We start from the raw sequence: 19,445 nt of genomic DNA on the forward strand, positions 1-19,445 counted from the left end.
AATTGGAATCACTGATAAATCTTTAAGTAGGGTAAGCATAACTCACTTACATCGAGTTTTTCTCAAAACCAGGCTTCGCTAAAGTAGAGTTTTTGAGCCAAAATCTCTTCTTATCAGAGCCTTCGGGTGCTTCGGGGATTTCCTCTAGTGCCTTAAGGCTACTAGGGCTTTAGGAGGGTTTTTGGGGGCTTAGAGAGTATGCAGAGAGAGAGAGAGAGAGAGATAGAGTAGTGGGTTTTGGTGTGAAGAATGAAGGCACTCTCGCGTGGTATTTATAGGCTGAAATATAGATGAACTCGTCGAGTTGGGTCTCCAATTCGTCGAGTTAGGTGCCACATATCACCATCTAGTGGCAAGACTTGGGGAGAAAGCAATGGCTCAGATTGCGCCACGTCACCCCCTTTGCAACAGCACACTCACAACTTCTAAACCCCGTAACTTTCGCATAAGAGCTTCGTTTTCGACATTATTTATATCCACGCGTAGGTATTGACAAGATCTACAACTCTCCTTTTGATTATGTTGGCTAATTCTCAGCGGATTTTAAATTTAATAGTATAAGAAGATTACATTGTTAAATGGTCGTGTAGAATTCATAACTTCTACATACGGACTCTGTTTTCGTCTGTCTTTTTATCATTGAGATCTTATTAATGAGATCTTCAATTCTTATTTAGGTTGCATTGACCAAAAATCGATCGATCTAAAATTCGAATTACAGGTTGTGCATTGATGTTAAATCTTAGAAAAATCATAACTTTCTCATACGAAGTCAGATTTGGGCGTTCTTTTTATGTATGTTCTCGGTTTAACATATACTACAAATTTCATTTAGATCTCTAAGGCTAAAAACTAGTTTATAAAAAAATCACTTTTTACGATTCCCAGTGTCGTGTCGGTTTTGCCGTAAAACCTCGACAGGTCATAACTTCTTCGTTATAACTCGGATTTCAGCGTTATTTATATGTACAGAACCCTTGTGACATATACTATAACTTGGTTAAGATTATTTATTCTAAATAATCTTCTATTAAAAATCCATTTTTGATGCTTATTGTCTCTAAATTGACTAGCCCGAATCTCCAGGCGTTACATCATGGCCTGTCATGGCTTCCTTGTAGTTAGTGGGTTCATCCAAATTCATCAGTGTACTATCACTAATAAATGTATTACCCTCTGTAGTTATATGGAAACCATACAACACAGGTGGAACACTAACTCTACTAGAACCCCTAAGAGGAAATTATTGGTCAACTGGTTCACCAGGAATCTCTTCCTCAAGTTGAGCGCTAGTGTTAGAGGTTCCTTCACCGCTTGATTCTTGAATCTCTTCAAGATCAATTGTCCTCCCACTGTCGTCTTGGCATAGGAGTTCTCTCTCACGAAACCCATGCTACGAAGACCACATTTTCACTAGGTCTGTAGAACAGATATCCAAATGATTTCTGTGTATAGTCAATGAAATTACACTGCTCACTTCAAGGTTCAAGCTTTTCGTGAGTATCTCGTATTACAAAAGCTTCACAACCCCAAACCTTGATATGTGCCAACGAGGGAATCTTCCTTGTCCACATCTCGTGAGGTGTTTTGGCAACCTTCTTTGTTGGGACATGATTAAGGATATGGTGTCAGTCTCTAAGGCATACCCCTATAATGAAATTGGTAGTGAAGCTCGACTCATCATGGAATGAACGATGGTCGGACAAGGTCCGATTACGCCTCTCAGCCACACCATTAAGTTCTTGTATCCTAGGAGGTGTCAATTGAGAAGCAATTCCACATTCCTTAAGATAATCATGGAACTCAATACTAAGATACTCACCACCTCTATCAGATTTGAGCATCTTTATCTTTTTGTCCAATTGATTCTCCACTTCTTGCCTAATCTCTTTAAACTTTTAAAAGGTTTCTGCCTTGCACTTAATTAAGTAGATATATCCATATTTGCTATAATCATTAGTAAAAGTCACATAGAAGAGATTTGCATCCCTTGTGGTGGATTAGAATGGCCTACTTACATCTATGTGTATGAGATCCAACAATCCTTCACCTCTTTCATAAGAACCAGTGAAAGGTGATTTATTCATCTTCCCAAGTAAACAAGACTCGTACGTGTCATCTGACCTAAGGTCAAATGACTCCAACACTCCATCCTTTTAGAGTTGGGAAATATGCTTCTTTTTTACATGTCCAAGATGACAATGCCACAAGCATGCCTTGTCTAAACCATTAGACGAATCAATATGCAATACATTATTTCCTAAGTTAACTACAACCATCACAGTTTCATATACACCATTACAAGGAAATGCTTCAAAATAAAAAATACCATTATAATAAGCATTTATAGCACCACTTTCATTATTAAATGAATATCTAAAGCCTTGTTTGTACAAACCATGAAAAGAAATAATATTCCTTGTCATTTCTAACGAGTAGCAACAATCATTCAAATCTAAATCTAACCCACTACTAAGCACTAAAGAGTAACATGCGATGATTTCCTATCGCCCATTATCAGGTTCATCTTCCCATGTTCCACATCCCTGCTTCTTCTTAGCCCCTGCAAGTCAGGACATATGTGAAAACCACATCTTGTATCAAGAACTAGCATGTGATGAGTTTTTAGATAGAATAGTATAAATAGCTGCAAAGGTGGGATTTATCGTCCCATCGTTGATGTCCTGCAAGTACTTCAGGAAGCTTCATTTCCAATGCCCCTTTTCGTGGTAGTAGAAGCAAGTTGCTTCTTTTGGATCAGAGGGGGGAGGGGCAGAATTGGTTTTACCTTTGGATCCACTATAAGAAGATCCATCATGAGACTTTCCCTTCCAGTTCTTTGAAGGAGCTTTTCTCTTTTTCCCCTTTCCATGTCTAATATCCAGGATTGGGGCAGCAGTAGGAGTGGATTCAACACTTTTTCCTTTTAATCTACTTTCATCATTTCTTAACAAACCTTGAAGTTTGCTCTCAAGGTAACTTCCTCCTTGCTCAGATGATAAGTCATCTTGAACTAATCATTGCAGGGAGGCAAAGAGTGCAAGACTATGTCTATAGCCAGCTCTTCATCAAAGTTGACATTCAACTTGAGGAAACGATCCACATACCTCTGCATCCTTTGCAGGTGGGATGTGATGGACTCTCCATCCTTCATTTTGGTTGTTATGAATAAGGTTACCACTTCATACCTCTCTTGACGTGCTCTTTGATGGTACTTTTCCATCAAGTCCTACCACATCTCGTAAGGCCAATAGTCCCCATAGAACTGTTGAAACTCAGGAGTCACAGTGGCCACCATAATTCACGACACTTTGGTCGCTTCATTGAATTTAGCCATATACTCAGCCATTTCTTCGGGAGTAGCAGTGGCTTCATTTATCTCGACCAGTGTCACACCCCAAAACCAAGAACGGCGGAAACGTTCTGGGGGGAGGATGTTATGTAAAGTATCACAACAGTGTAAAGTAGTAAACAAGCAACAACATCATCCATTTCAATAATAGTATAATTTTAGTATAAGTGTGTTTTTTCATAAAATCCATAATAAATAATCAAAATAAAAGATGAGTCTTGACTACTCCGTCTTGTCAAAACCTAGTCATCGTACCTGTCTACTGGTGACCTGAGAATACAAGTTATTTTGAAAGAGTTTATCAGCATAAAGCTGGTGAGTTCATAAGTATTTTAGTGTCATTGATTTGTAAAACTATAAAGAACAGACTCGAAAATGTTTGATGAAAAGTGTGTATAAGTATGAAAATCCTAGAAAATCCTATATTTCCTATTAGTAGTAAATGGTGTCTTCTACCAAGACCTGACTGTTTTGAAAGTATGCTTCTTTGTAAGAATGACGGTTTTTCCCATGTATAACTATTATTATAAAAATATAGTCTACCTCATCGTTTATGTGAATGTATCACAAAATAAAGGTAATAAGGAAAATAATATATTCATTTGAAATCGTATCAAAATATATTCTACCTCATCGTTTATGTGAATGTATCACAAAGTAAAGGTAATAAGGAAAATTGTATAATCCTTAAAAATGTATCCATTTGTCTAGGACAAACACGGCGCGGTAAATCGCCGAACAGTACAACCGAGAACATCCGTAGATGAACACACCTGCTGTAGCGAGCAACCAGGTGTAGGATGGTCAGTCCAGGAGTGTATAGTAGTATCTCTTCATATAGTATGTAGTAGTGTCTCTTCATATAGTATGTAATAGTGTCTCTTCATATAATGTGTATTAGTGTCTCTTCATTTAGTGTGTATTAGTGTCTCTTCCTTTAGTGTGTATTAGAGTAGTGTATGTATTAGTGTAATGTATGTATTAGTGTAGTGTATGTATTAGCGTAGTGTATGTATTGTTTATAGTATGCATTGACTTATGTATGAACTTGACTTTTAGTGTGATTCCTTGAACTAGGAATAGTAAATAGTATCTCCTAACTATACCTATTATAGTTACTAGTAATGTACGTGTATAACCAAAAGTATGCCTTTGCTACCCAAAGGTAATGAATTAACTAATTGAGCTTTTATGTCTATATATGTATACATAATATATAACTAATATTTAGATGACATTCGGACAAATAACCGATACCCAAAGGCCACATCCAAACAAGGAAAAGGAATTAAAGCGGGCTAGCAGTCCTAAGTCCTTTAAACATTATTTATATAACTATACATATATAGGCATGCATTTGACAATATAAAAGTTTAAAAGAAGTTTTGTAAAACCTTTGAAAAGTTTAATAAATAAGAATTAATGACTTGATGTCAGTTTATAAAACGATTTAAAAGCAGTTTGTTTGATAAGAACAATTTAAAGTATAAGAAATCCTTTGTTTGAACACAGCTTGAAGTACATGAAAACCTTTGTTTGAAACATAGTTATAACGAAGTTTGAAAGGAAAGATATAGTATGTAAGAGAGTTTGATAAAGAGTTTAACATGTAAAAACGTTTTAAGAAATCATTTTAAAGTAGTATGCTAGTTATTAATCACATTTGTGTACTAGTTATTAATCACATTTGACTGATATAATAACTAGTATGATTCAACTTGTATCCCCCCCCCCCCCATAAAAGCATTTAAAAACATTTAAAAGGTTAATTAAGAGGTATGAACTCACCTGTAGTGATTGGATCGTATGGAAGTGTCGAACAAAGTGCTAGGTGTTAAGTGAACACTTGAACACACATAATGATCCTATTAACATATAAAGATATATATATATATATATATATATATATATATATATATATATATGTGTGTGTGTGTGTGTGTAACTAATTAGTGATTAAAACACTAATTAAGTAAGTATAAACACCCTAAAGTGTGGAAAACACTTTGATTCAAGTGTTATAAGAACTTAGGGTTGCATCTAAGGGTTGTAAGGCATTAATATTCAGTTTATGGCCCAAGAACCACTCTCAATGGAGAGTGTTGAGGAGTTTACGGCCCAAGGGAGTTTATTCTTGGCCGTAAACTCTCTAAATGGTTATATTTAGGGTCTTAAAGTTAGGGAGTCTCAAGGGTTTAAGTGTTCCAAGGTTAAACAAGAGTCTATATGAGTTTAAGGTCCAAGACTTGACCGTAATTGGAGTTTATGGCCTAAGGACCATTTCTCCATCAGTTTACGCCCGTAAACTCATGGTATTAGGTACCAACTCAAAGTTTAAGGTCCCTAGTTCAATGGTAGAGGGTTCTAGTCCATGTTCTAAGCATGAGGAAGGAAATTAGGGTAACATTGCACCCTTATATGGAGTTTACGGCCATGGGAGATCCTTGGCCGTAAACTCTCTTCCAACTCGGATTTCTTGATGTTTCTTAAGTCTAAACAAGTTCAATCTAGTATATAACAAGCTAGGAAAAGAGTACTTACGATATAGGAGCTTGAAATGGCCAATTATGGCCAAGAACACTAGTGTGTGTTCTTGGTGTTCTTGGTGAAACTTGAAGATCTATGAAAACATGATTTTTCATGGATGAAATCATGAGAGAATGCTAGATTAAGAGGTGTATCAACAAGTCAAGGAAGAATACTTACTAGTGTTGAAGATCTAGGGAGAAATTCTTGATGATACTTGAGAGGATTTGAAGGAAAATCAACCAAGGAAGGAAAGAATGAGAAAAATGGCCAAGTATCATCTATATACTCTTAAGTTTATGGCCGTAAACTCATGGTCTTGTGGACGTGAACTCATTTTGTGGAGGTTATGGTTTGATTTGCTACACTGTGGTTCTAGCAGGTACTTTCTAACACTTATTCCTTAAGTGTATTAGGCTTAAAATGCTCAAACAGACTCTAAATTGTGCTAAATGATAGCAGGAATGAGTCTGACACTAAGTTGAGTTGACTGACTGAGCTTTCAAAGCAATAGAAAATTTCGGGTTGTCACAACCAGATCCTTGGAGAGAATATGTTCCTTATCCTCGTAACGTAAGGCCTTCTGATGTTTTTTATCCAATCATTGAAATTGGATCCATCAAATATAACACTCCCACAAATGTTCAGGAGTTGTTGTTGGAGTTTGAGCCGGGAGTGTTGTTTGGGCCAGACATCTGAAAAGGAAGAAAAGCAAGTTTTGATTAGATAGGAAATCCTTAATATAACATCCAAAATGAAATATTAAGGCTAGGACCCAACACAATAATTCACAATTTAGAAAAGGGATATCGTAATCCAATTGTAAATTATTTGAAGGTAGGTAAATGACGATTTACCAATTCCACCACAAAAAATGAAATTTAAATAAATTAGGTTTTATTAAAAGAAATTCCTAAATCTTTTGAGATTCATTGAACTATTCAATCTCGATTATGCCCTTCAAGTTTGTGACTGGGATACCGAGGATCACAAACAATGTGTGAATAACCAAGTAAATTAGCTTGGTACTCTCGATGTCATTTACCACCTAGTCAATGTGTTGGTTAACCAAACTCACTCCATTGATCAATGATAATTTACAAGCTACCCATTGCCACTCTTTGTTAGTCCAAGTTGGTGTGTCGGTTAACCAAAAATGCTCCACTAACGACTTGACAAAGTCCAATGTGCAATTTCATGGATTAGCATAAAATTCATATTTTCCTGAAGTAACTAAGATTGGGAATTTATAAAAACATTTAGTTACTTTATATTTATCATTATACTTATTAATGAGATAATTAATGTCATGTCCTACCTGTTCGGCTAACGATCCTCCGCCAATCAAGGAAGCGGTAGATGAGAGTGGATACCCATTCAACCACCATTTTATAGGCAATTTCCTTATACCCTCCTTATAGATCGGCTTCGTAAATGAGGCCTATTAACGGTAAAACTGACTCATCTTATACATATATATAAATTAAACTTTTAATATTATAATAGTATAATGGTGTATTTTAAACTTTTAAAATACTAGGGTTTTAGAATTTAATATTTAAAAATTAATCTTTTAATTAAATTTTAAATTCTAAAGCTAAATGGTGCAATTTAAAACTTTTCAAAAATTACTAGATAAAATTTCAAATAATTAAATTAATCAAATAATTTTGTTATTATCTTAAAATTTGACCAAATCAATCTTATTTGATAAGGAAATCAGATTACCATTCAGAAAATTCAGTTTAAGGTATTAAAAACGGATCATGGTAATTATCCTAATCCAAACAAGATCTGAAAATCGAAAAATCAGCTAACAAACGAGTCAACTCGTCGAGTTTTTCATACAAAATGTGAATTCAGTTTGGCTTTCATTTTGTATAGATCACTATTGCATCAAATATAACTAGAAAACAACCTGGATATGATACCGCTGATGGGTTTTAAGCATATCCACATTCCTATGTGATCATGCAATCCTAATTGCTTTGGATATAAGTTTTTGACTAGTTATACATGTAAATAGAAATTCCAATACAATAACCCTAATACTAGCATACAATTTAGAAATCCATATGAAAAATAGGGTTAGAAGATTAACTTGCTTGCTATCTAGTAATAAGAAGAATTCCTTGGTTGATGTTAACACTTGAAAGCTTCGTGCCTCAAGTGTTGCATCTCTAATGGAGTTACAGACACCACTAGCAAAGGATGAAGGAAAGAGGAGGTAAAGCACTATGAAAATCAGCTAAGGTTTTCCAAGAAGGCATAGGGCCGAAAATCATATGCTACAGAGTCTTTATATAGCTGAGGCTGCTAGGGTTTTTCAGGTGGAAACCTTAATTCCCTTGCTTAGGCCTTAAGCGGTCCATGGACCTCCTATCTAGAAGCCTTGGATGAAATTCTATAGGGCCTCCTATAGATTTCATACACTCCACAAATAAGGAGTCTAGCAGCCCAATTTTGCAACTATCAATGAATTGCAAAACCATTCCCCATTCTTTTAATCAATTCCTTTAATCCCAAAATTAATTTCAAATTAATTCCTGATTGATACTAATTAAATAACATGATTTCTAATTAATATATTATTCTTATAATATATTAATAAATCATTTATTAAGCTCTTTCTCCAAAATTCATCCAGTCAAGTTGTTATGGTGAAGGCAACCCAAAAGGACCATGATACTATCAAATCAAGTACGTATCAATTATAGTTATGAGCTTAGACACTTAATCCAACCGCAAGCACCAAGGTCAGCCCTTTTGGATTATTATCATGATTATTGCATGATTAAGTATTGTTGTGATCTGTTAGATTTGTATCATTGTAGATTGGATGATGTTATGCTTAGTGATCTGTAAGATGTGCCTATTTATCTGCAGTCTGGTTATGTGTTTATCTGTAATGTATATGTCGACATGTTATGTGGATTGGTTGAGGCGGTCCTATTTTGTGCTGAAGACCAACAGAACCAGAGTGTCCCTGATAGATTGAAGGCCAGTGGGGCGTACCAGTCAGGTCGAAGGCCCAAAGAATGTTCCAGATAGGCTGGAGGCCCGAGATGGCGTACCAGTCATGTTGTAGGCTCTGTGAGCGTACCAGATAGATTGTAGGCCGGTGGGGTGTTCCGGTCAGACTAAAGGCTTTGTACACATGTTGTTTATTGTATTAATCTGGTTTTGTGTTTTGTTGGTACTTTGGGGAAACTCACTAAGCTTTGGGGTTACAGTTTTGGATTATGTTTCAGTTACCTCATAGGATCGCGAAAAGGCGAAAGCATTATCGTGCACCACCTCATGTTATGCTCTACGATTTTGAGAAAAACTATGATGATAAACACATTTTGAAAACTATTATGTAAACAATTGTTATTTTTGGTTGGTTTGGAAATTTTAAAATTTTATGACATTTCATGAATGTTACAGTCTAAGCCTATTAAAATATAACTTTAAAAATAAAGTAAAAATTAGCCAATAGAGTCTAAACGAAAGTTGTAGATCACGTCGCTACCTATACATGGATATAAAGAACGTCACAAATGGTACCCGTATGTGAAAGTTATGGATTTTAGAAAATAATTAGTTTTTGGAGTAACTAGCGAGTGAACGCCCCGCATTCGGCCTTCTCATAGCCTATAAATAAAAGGCGCAAATCACATGTTTTCTTACACCTTTCTCAACCCTTCTCTCTCAAACACCCCAAACCATCTATTCTTTCCCATAGCACCTCCTAGGTGTTAGAAGCGAGTCTCGGAGTGCCAGAAAGCCCTAAGAAGTAGAGCTTTCCGCTCAGAGGTTCTGCCAACGTAGAGCCCGGTTTCTTGCTAAACCCCCCTTGTAAGTGAGTTATGCTTACCCTAATTTAAGTATAACTTATGTTTAAGTTCATTATCGTTATTATGAACCTATAAATGAGATTTATTAATGATTCAATCCATTTCACAAGCAGCGATTACTATCAACTATGTAATATGTTTGTCCACCTGTGATTTCGCCTTGGTGGGCCATGGAATCGATCTATTTTCGCACCATGAGCTTGAAGTATATAAACCCTAAATTTGGAAATAATTTTCAATTTCAAGAAATCACCCCAACTCTCTCTTATGGTCGGAATCAATATTCATCCAAAAACTTTGTAATTTTTCTACTTATTTCATGTTTTAATCGTGTTTTATTAGGTTTTATATATACTTTAATAGATTTGTGTATGATTTTTTTTGTCAAAAAAACGAAACTATGATTTCTGGAGAGGAAATCGCATCTGGAGGGTACAAAATCGCAGGAATTATGGATAAGCAACTTGTAAATTCACATTTATAAGTGTAGATGGAAACGTACAAGTTGCTGATACATAAGTCGTGCATCATTGATTTGTACATTTGCAAGTATGTTTTCCTTATGAGAATGTAGAAGCAGATGTTGCATAACTTATGCATCAATATTTGTATCTATGATTTTATGATGTACCAAGTGAGAATGTACAAATCAATGATGCATAAGACTCGTATTGTTACCTTGTACATTTGTGTGTGTGTGTTTTTGCCAAAGTCTCCTTATTTTTCTAAATATTTTCATCTTTGATATATTATTAATTGTTCTAACGCATGGTATTTAATATTAGTCACTTGTAGAATTGTTTTTATTATTTTTGTCATGTTTGATATAATTTTAGAATATTTAATATTAGAGGGTTGTTTGTTTCATCATGTCAATCAAAACTTTCACGTGATTGCACACATTAAAGGGCCAAGATGCAAATTATGGCAACCGTTAAGTAGATTGGAAGGTACCCTATATGATTTATGTATGCGGAAATTTTTTGGAAGGTGCCCTATGTGATTTATTTCAGATGATAGTATTCGGATTTTTTTTAGAAGTCGATGTACTTTAAGGGGACAGATTGTTTGTTCATAAAATGTTTCTATATCAGATTCGACCTAGTGCATTATTAGATTTGGATGGAAAAAAATAGACTTTGGGCGTGTTCGGCAAAATTAGCTGGTAGCGGATGGCTTGTAGCGGGTAGCGTTTTGTTGAACGCTACATGAAGTACCATTTGGATCTGGAGCGTTTTATTTAAACTAAACGCTAGAAGCTTGTAGTGTCGAACGAAACTTTTTGTTTAAAACGGAGCATTTTGTCAAACGCTAGAAGCTCTCAAACGCTTCGTGCCGAACACGCCCTTTTAGATTAGAGAACACAAAATGAGTTATCGAGCGGAGGAGTTTTCTTTGATTATGGGTTTTAATTACATTGATTAAGTGACTGATACCATCATCATCAACTATGGCTATATAATTATGCATTTCAGGATCTTAGAAAACAAGACTAATATTAGATTTAGGGAAATCTCTAGAAAAGTCCTAAAATTTTAGTCTAATTTATGAAAAATTCCCGAACTAATTTTTGTTTACAGAAAAGCACAAAATACCGGCTAAAACTTCGAAAAAACCCTTTTTGGTCGGTTTCGTAGATTTAGCCAGTATTTTGTCCTTTTTCGTTAGTTTGCTCAAAATATTATGACTTTTTTGAAAATTACTCGATAACCAAAATATTGGGACTTTTTTGAAAATTACTATGGAATTAATGGATATTATTATTAACAAATCATTTATAAACATAAAAAAAATATATATTATAAACAAATGAAATACATTTGTTGCTAATTTCTAGGAATATAATGGCAGACTATGTACTTCTCTATTGTTTGTTGATCACTTCAAAGTCTCTATGTTCTTCTTATGTATCGTTGTAGGTATCATAGTGAGAAGTACTCTGTTAGGCGTGACCAATACAAGAGTTAATAATATTTATTAACACACAATCAATGCGTGTCTACTTGTTATTAGGCATGATGCTATGTGATCACGTGTTATTAGAAAATATCATTACACGAACATATAGATCTTTCATTATGTTTTTTAACCTAACTACCACTTAACCTCCAAACATTATCCGGTAAGACGGAGGGTGTGGGAGGGACTCTTCCCTCACTTTTGGTGGGTTATACCCCTATTTCCCTCATTTCCCTTTCCCTCACCTAAAAACCAAAGAATGGGTGGGAAGCCCTTCCCTCACTTTTTTTTAATATATTTCATACATATATTATACTCATTTTGTAGGGAATTAAAAACCATGAATTTTGATATATGTTTTATATTTTTATAGTAGGTATATAATTTTATAAATATTAAAAAAGATAAAAAGAAAAAAGAGAAAAAAAAACTGGCCAATAGCGTGAGGAGAGAGAGTGCGGCACCCCCTCCCTCCACTTCTTTTCCAGCGGTTCTTTCCCTCACCCACGGAGTGGTGTGCAGGAGTGAGGGAAGCTTCCCTCACCCCTTTCCCGCACTCACTCCGTCTAGCTTAACAACCATAAAATTACACACATCTATCGAGAGTGAAAAGTAACTTTGAATGACAATTTAAATAGATAATCACCCTTCACTTGTTTCCATATAAATTATCATTTATGGTTCATTTTTCACATTTTATAAATGTGTGTTAGCCGATAGTTGTTAACATGTAAGGTATAAATATTGGTTGTAGTTAGGTTAAACAACATAAGATGAACACCAACATTAGAGGAATGCTAATTAAGTTCATCTTACCATCATACATACAACAACGCATAGGAAGAACGTAGAGAGTTTGAGTGGTCAGTAAGCAATAGAGTACTTAGACTACCAATTTATTCCTAGAAATTAGCAACAAATGTATTTTTTTTTTATAATAAAAGTTTTTATGTTTATAAATGATTTGCTAATAATAATATTCATTAATTTCATGGAAATTTTCAAAAAAAGTATCAATATTTTGGTTATTATGTAATTTTTGGAAAAGTCCCAAAATTTTGAGCAACCTAACGAAAAAGAACAAAATACCGGCAAAATCTGCTAAACCGGCCGAAAAGGGTTTTTTTCGAATTTTTAACTGGTATTCTGTGCTTTTCTGTAAATAAAATTTAGTTTGTGACTTTTTCATAAATTAGATTAAAATTTTTGTGACTTTTCTAGAGATTTCCCTTACATTTATCTAGCAAACCACTCTTAATTTTAACCGAATATAAGAAGTCGCTAAAATTTATATTATCCGGAAATATCACATTGAAATTGAACATTCTAGTAATTCCTTCTCGCCAAACATATGTTAGTTGAGAATCAACTAACTCCTACTAGTTACAACTACAACGAAGTATTCAGTGGAGCTGATTTTAGTAAAAAATGCAACAAATGTATTTATAAATAAAACAATGATAATTTAACTTTTTTATAGAACATTTTATATATTGACTAGTGAAATTGTACGAAATCATAGCCAAAGATGTCAGAAATCGTAGTCAAAATCTATAAGATTGTAGTCAAACTTATAAGCTTTTCATAGAAACATTAAAAAAAATCGACACAAGAAATAAGAGTTGCCACCAAAAGAAATCGTAGATGACTATTAGCCATCTGCAACTTTATAAAATGCATTCCTTTTATAGATACACATTAGTTGGCTGAAATAGGCCGAAAATAGGTTTAAATTACAACCAGAGAGACTGATTTCATAGCTGACGAGAAATTGTCTGTAAAAGGATTGTTATTTTTGGAAAACGTTATCTTTTGGTAAGTTTTTGAAAAATCATTAACGTATTTGGTTAAATTGTAAGTTTCTCTTGTTTATATTATAATAAAGTATACAAATATTAATTTTAAGGTTAAGTTTTATATATTTATAGTAGAAAAGAAGCCTCTAAACCCCCATGTGTAACTTTTTAGTCACAAGAAAAGATAAAACAATACATCATGAACACACAGAAATTTGAACACTTTGCGTACAGATTTTTCTTTCATCTCTACTATTTTATTTTTCATCTAAAACCAAACAAAAATCATACAATATGAGTCTTTTATGGTTTGAGATTCGATTTCTACGAGAGCTTGAATCAATCATTGTATCCATATGGAAAATTAAGTACTTGGTGAAAGAGGCAGAGCTGTAAAAACAACAATTCCTCGGAAATTCAAGACGTCTCTCATTCCTAACACATTGGTGGTCATTGAATAGTATTCAAGTATCCTAGTTGGTTTTACCGTTTTGTCCAATTTCGGTGGGCCCTACACCATATTTGAACGTGAAAACTAGGGAAAGTGACACAAATGCCCTACGAATTTTTTAGGGTTTATCCGTTTAGTCCCTAAAGTTTTTGTCGGGTTTTATGAATCATTAAACTATGATATAATGTGTTCTTTTAGTCCATATCAACTTGTAATAACCGGTTCAGTGATATTTTAGACCAAAAAAACTCATATTGTTCCCCTATAAAACCAAAAAAATAAGTTTGAAGATCAATTAGTACAAAAAAACTATTCATTTCTTCTAAAACCGATTCACACGATCTCCAAACTTTTTTTTTTTTTTTTTTTTTTGGTTTTATAGGGGCACAATGTGAGTTTTTTTAGTCCATGTCAACCTCTAATAGCCGGTTCAGTGATCTTTTACACACAAAAAAAAAACTCAGATTAAGTTTGGAGATCAATTCGTACAAAAAACTAATCATTTTTTCTAAAGCCGATTCACACGATCTCCAAACTTATTTTTTTGGCTTTATAGCGGCGCAATGTGAGTTTTTTAGTCCATGTCAACATATAATAGTTAGTTCAGTGACCTTTTAGACCAAAAAAACTCATAGTGTGCCCCTATAAAGCCAAAAAAATAAGTTTGGAGATCAATTCGTACAAAAAACTATTCTTTTCTTCTAAAGTCAATTCACACGATCTCCAAATTTATTTTTTTGGTTTTATAGGGGCGTAATATAAGTTTTCTAGTCCATGTCAACCTATAATAGCCGGTTCACTCATCTTTTAGACCAAAAAACCTCAGAGTGTACCCCTATAAAGCCAAAAAAATAAGTTTTGAGATCAATTCGTACAAAAAACTATTCTTTTCTTCTAAAACCGATTCACACAATCTTCAAACTTATTTTTTTGGTTTTATAGGGGCACAATGTGAGTTTTTTTTATCTAAAAGGTCACTGAACCGACTATTACAAGTTGACATGGACTAAAAGAGCAGATCATATCCTAGTTTAATAACCCATAAAACCCGACAAAAACTTTAAGAACTCAACGGGTAAATCCTAAAAAGTTCGTAAGGCATTTGTGTCGTTTTCCCTAAAAACTAATATAAAGAATTATAATTCATATTCATTACAAAGTTAAAACTAAATAAAAACCAGGTTCCAGATGCTTTATACAAAAGGAGACATAAGATATGACAATGGATACAGACGTTACTTAAGATAAGGGTGAAAGCCAATAATGATCAAAATAAAGATTAGAACAAAAACCCATGATTTAGGGCATTCGATTATGACCTCTTTCTAGTAGTAAAAACACAATTGAGTTCCTAAAATCGATTGATGTAATAGACATTTCAATTAAAGCAACATCCACAAAATCTTAGCTTTGAAACATCACTGTGTTAATCAGAATCAAACCCATGAAACACATGATTTCATCACCAGAAGTAAATTCAACAAATTAGGTATCTTTATCTGAAAATTCCTACTCAGAAATGGCTACTTATCTGTGAAAGTGAACGAGCACTAATCAGCAATCAGTCATTTTATTGATTGATTCAGATGCTACAATGGTGGCCTAAAATACATACATTGGGGATGACAATGACATCCAGTTTTTCACCAAAATCTACGGTTATTCTTCTTATCCAGCACCACCGCTGCAGATTCCGGCGAGAGAAACTGAAAACCGACAAAGAGAACAAACAGAGGTCGGCCCTTCATCGACATCAGAGGACGGCGGTTGTGGTGGTGGTAAAACCCTACCATCAGCGAATAACATTCCTTCGTTATCCCTATCACGATTATCCTCATTCGTATTCATGACTGCTTCACCATCAAACAATGCCTCTTCCCCAAACCTCCGTTCGACCTCCAGAAATTCCCCAAGCGACGACGGCTTTAAATCCTCACCACTGCACAACCACCACCACCGCCTCCTCTTCAATCTCTTCCGCCGCCGTTCAGATACTAAATCCACCGCATTACTCTTCCTCCTCCTGCGTCCACCAAACCCGACGGCATTACTGGGCGTCGATCCGAGAGTGACAGTGGGCGTAGTGTCACGCCGCTGGGAGGGAACTCTGAATGTGATGGTGGGGAAAGTGGTGGCGACGCCCATCAGAGTACCTAAGCTTGTGCTCCGGTCATGGAAGAAGGAGCCAGTTGACTCGGTGTCGAGATCAGAGGAGGAGATCGAAGATATTGTCGGAGATGAGAGTGGCGGAAGCAATTCCATCGCTGGATCTACCATTTTTTATTTCATCTTATCGCCAATATTCAGATCTCTGTCTCGGATATATCGGCAACTGATGAGAAATGAATTGACTAATCTACCCTTTAAGTTCATAGATACCTAAATTAACGAAGAACTTGGATATATCAAAGATGTGTTCTGTTCGTTTTCTAAGAACATTTTAACAAAATTAAATTATCGTCAAAGCATAAAAATATGAAAAATTAACGCCAAATGCACACTCAATAATTAAGACGAAAAAGACAAAAGAAGAGAAAAGAAAAGGAAACATAAGAGCTGACAAAAGATGATTCTCACCTCAGATGTTTTTTATTTTCTGATTTCTTTTGCAGTATATGTTTTTATTTTCTAATTTTTTTTTTCTGAAATTCGTATGTATTAGGCTGGAGGGAGTGATGTTACCATATAAGTGTGTTTTATTACCACACCCTAAACCCTAAGAGTGGTGTCATACTCTTTTTTATTTTTGTTTTTTTAATTATTTAATAAAATAAAACTTCATTTTTAATAAAAAAAACATATTTTAAAAAAAAACATTACATTGCAGTATTTTGGTCTATTTTATTATTTTTTTAATGGATAAAATATTTATTTTTTTAAAGATAATATTTCATTAATTAAAAACAAAAATATCATATATTGCTTAATTTAAAAAAACCTAAAAATTTAGAAAAGCAAATTATAAACATAAAACCTACAACTTCAAAATAAAAAAAACCACACCGAAAAATTAAAAACTTGAAAAAAAAAACTAGAAGTTAGCCACGATTTGCGTAACGTTTTCTCACTTCCTCGTTCATCACCAAAATAACTTGAAGTTCGTCTCCGGTCATATTCGACGTGTCCAACAATAGTATTGTCATGTCTTTGTCCCTTTGTTTCCGAAGCTCTCTTTCAAAAGCAATTTGTAAAATCTTGTCCATTCTATCTTTTATACCCTTTATATCGGCCCTCATTTTTTTCAACTCATCTGAATCTAACACTTTGCCTTTGCATTTGCTTTTTTGCTTTATCTATTCCCATAGGAAGGTGGTGAAACTGGAACCGGTTCATCTTCGTTCAGATCAAATTGAACACGAGCATCTGATGTAGTGTGGTCGGACTCAGATGTTCTGTTGCGTTTTGAACCACTGTTGATATGTTCGTTTGATGTTTTGTTGTTTGCCATTTCTTGTTATCTTTCACAAAATTCCCAACTTTAAGAAACTTGAAAGCCTTCAAGTTTTCTTTTTGATACACTTTCAGTGTTTTCCTCAAAATCACATCATCGCTTTCTCCACTTTTCCATTGACGTTTCATGTTGGTATACAAATCATTAAACAACATGATTTCCTTGTTCATCTTCCCCCATTTCGAGTACACTTGATGTTTTGAACAGTATTCTCCACGGTTCATTCCTTTATAGAACCTTTGTAAAACTCGAATCCAAAAATTATCATGCTTTTGGTCTTTTCAAATCGCCGCATCTTCTGAAATATCGATCCAAGATTGGGCCAGAACTAACACTTCTAAGGGTTCCCAACCTTTAGGTTGCACCTTCTCTTTTCTTTTAGTTGTTGCTCGAGTAGGCTGGGATTCTTCAACAAATTCCGGTTCGAAATCAGAAACGACCATATGTGATTCTGTTTGTGTTTGTTGAACAAACATGAGTTGAGACAAAAAAATCAAATGGATTAAAATATGTGTCGGGTTGTGGTAGTGGTTGTATTTGTGGTAGTTGTTGTGTTGGTTGTTGTGGAAAATACAGAAGCATACCGCCATAATGCTAATATGGAGGCGAGAAAATCGATTGATCAAATGAAGTTATTAGGGTTGTAGTGTTTCTAGCAGATGTTTTTTCTTTGAAGGGCCTTTTGGAAGAAGACATTTTGAAAATTTTATTGAGTAAAAGATAGTTAAAGAGATAAGGAAATAGAGTGAAGATTTTGTTAAAATGGTAAGCATCTGGGTATCTTAATTTTATCCACTTTCAAATATTTTTCATGAAAGGAGCTCAATTTATTAATGAGTTTTTCTGTTTTTGCTTTTTTTTTGTTGTAGAAAAGAATAATGGGGACAAAGAATATTTGTCTTTTGGTGTTTATGTTTACAATTTGTGACACCATGATTGTGGATGTTGATACTTCACCTGTAACAGTGAAGAAGATAAAGGGGACGAAAGTATGTGATCAGGTTAAAGGGTGGTTTGAATATTGTTGTGTAATCTCACAATATCTCAATTTTTTATTATTACCAATTTGAGAATGACCAATTCAATCGGACATGAAATTTACTGAAATTTAAATAATTCAAATTCGTTTGATTTTGTCAACCAAAGATGAATTTTAAGACATTCAAATTTCTCCAAATTCCTTTTAAATGAGTGAAACAAACAAGCCCTAAGGCAGAAGGGTGTGGGCGCGGTCCGGGACCGCGGTTCAAGCCACGTCAACCAAGAACACCGCCCCCAGGTCGCGGTCGCGGTCTGGTGTGGTCTTGGCCGCACTACGGCTAGAAAATACCGCGTGCTGTGATTGGTCATTGGGTTTTGACTGCTTTTTTGACCGTTGAATCGGTCTTTGTGGTTAATTTATTTTTATTTTTTTTTTAACTTTACTATATATATATATATATATATATATATATATATATATATATATATATATATATATATATATATATATATATATATATATATATATATATATATATATATATATATATATATATATATATATATTACCATTTTACACAACATTTTTACAGAACCTTTAACCATATCTCTACTCCTTTTCTCTATTTTTTTTTTTTTTTGAAAAATGTCATCTTCCAAACAACCCAGCAAAGAAAAAACACCAAACAGAAACACCAACACCCAAATACCTTCATTTGATCAACCGATTTTCTTACCTCCGTATTACCACTACGGTGGTATGTTTCTGTATTTTTCACAACGACCAGCGCAATCACTACCACAAACACCACCACTACCACAACCCGATCCAGATTTTAATCCATTTGCTTTTTTGTCTCAACCCGAGTTTGTTCAACAAACACAAACACAACCAGAAACGGTGGTTTCTGATTCTGAACCGGAATTCATTACAGAAACTCAGTCCACTCGAGCAACAACTAAAAGAAAAGAGAAGGTGGAGGCTAGATGTTGGGAACCTTTGGAAGCGTTAGTGTTGACACAATCTTGGATCGATATTTCAGAAGATGTGACGGTTGGAAAAGACCAAAAGCATGACCGTTTTTGGATT

The 19,445-nt window shown here is 34.5% G+C and overlaps 1 protein-coding gene across 1 annotated transcript; it reads right to left on the reverse strand.

Moving 5' to 3' along the window:
* Positions 1-15,474: 15,474 nt before the first annotated feature.
* On the reverse strand, positions 15,475-16,321 carry LOC145048354 (uncharacterized protein At3g17950-like). The gene has a single exon (XM_078996813.1). It carries the CDS (start codon positions 16,198-16,200, stop codon positions 15,592-15,594), a length of 609 nt encoding a protein of 202 aa, XP_078852939.1. The 5' UTR covers positions 16,201-16,321; the 3' UTR covers positions 15,475-15,591.
* Between the last annotated feature and the right edge of the window lie 3,124 nt (positions 16,322-19,445).

This window comes from Lactuca saligna, chromosome 5 (assembly GCF_052625555.1).
Source record: "Lactuca saligna cultivar CGN05327 chromosome 5, ASM5262555v1, whole genome shotgun sequence".
Classification (NCBI taxonomy): Eukaryota; Viridiplantae; Streptophyta; class Magnoliopsida; order Asterales; family Asteraceae; genus Lactuca; species Lactuca saligna.

Bases quoted from the DNA above. Each gene is read 5' to 3' on its own strand.
- LOC145048354 (XM_078996813.1), bottom strand. From the start codon at position 16,200: ATGGTAGATCCAGCGATGGAATTGCTTCCGCCACTCTCATCTCCGACA.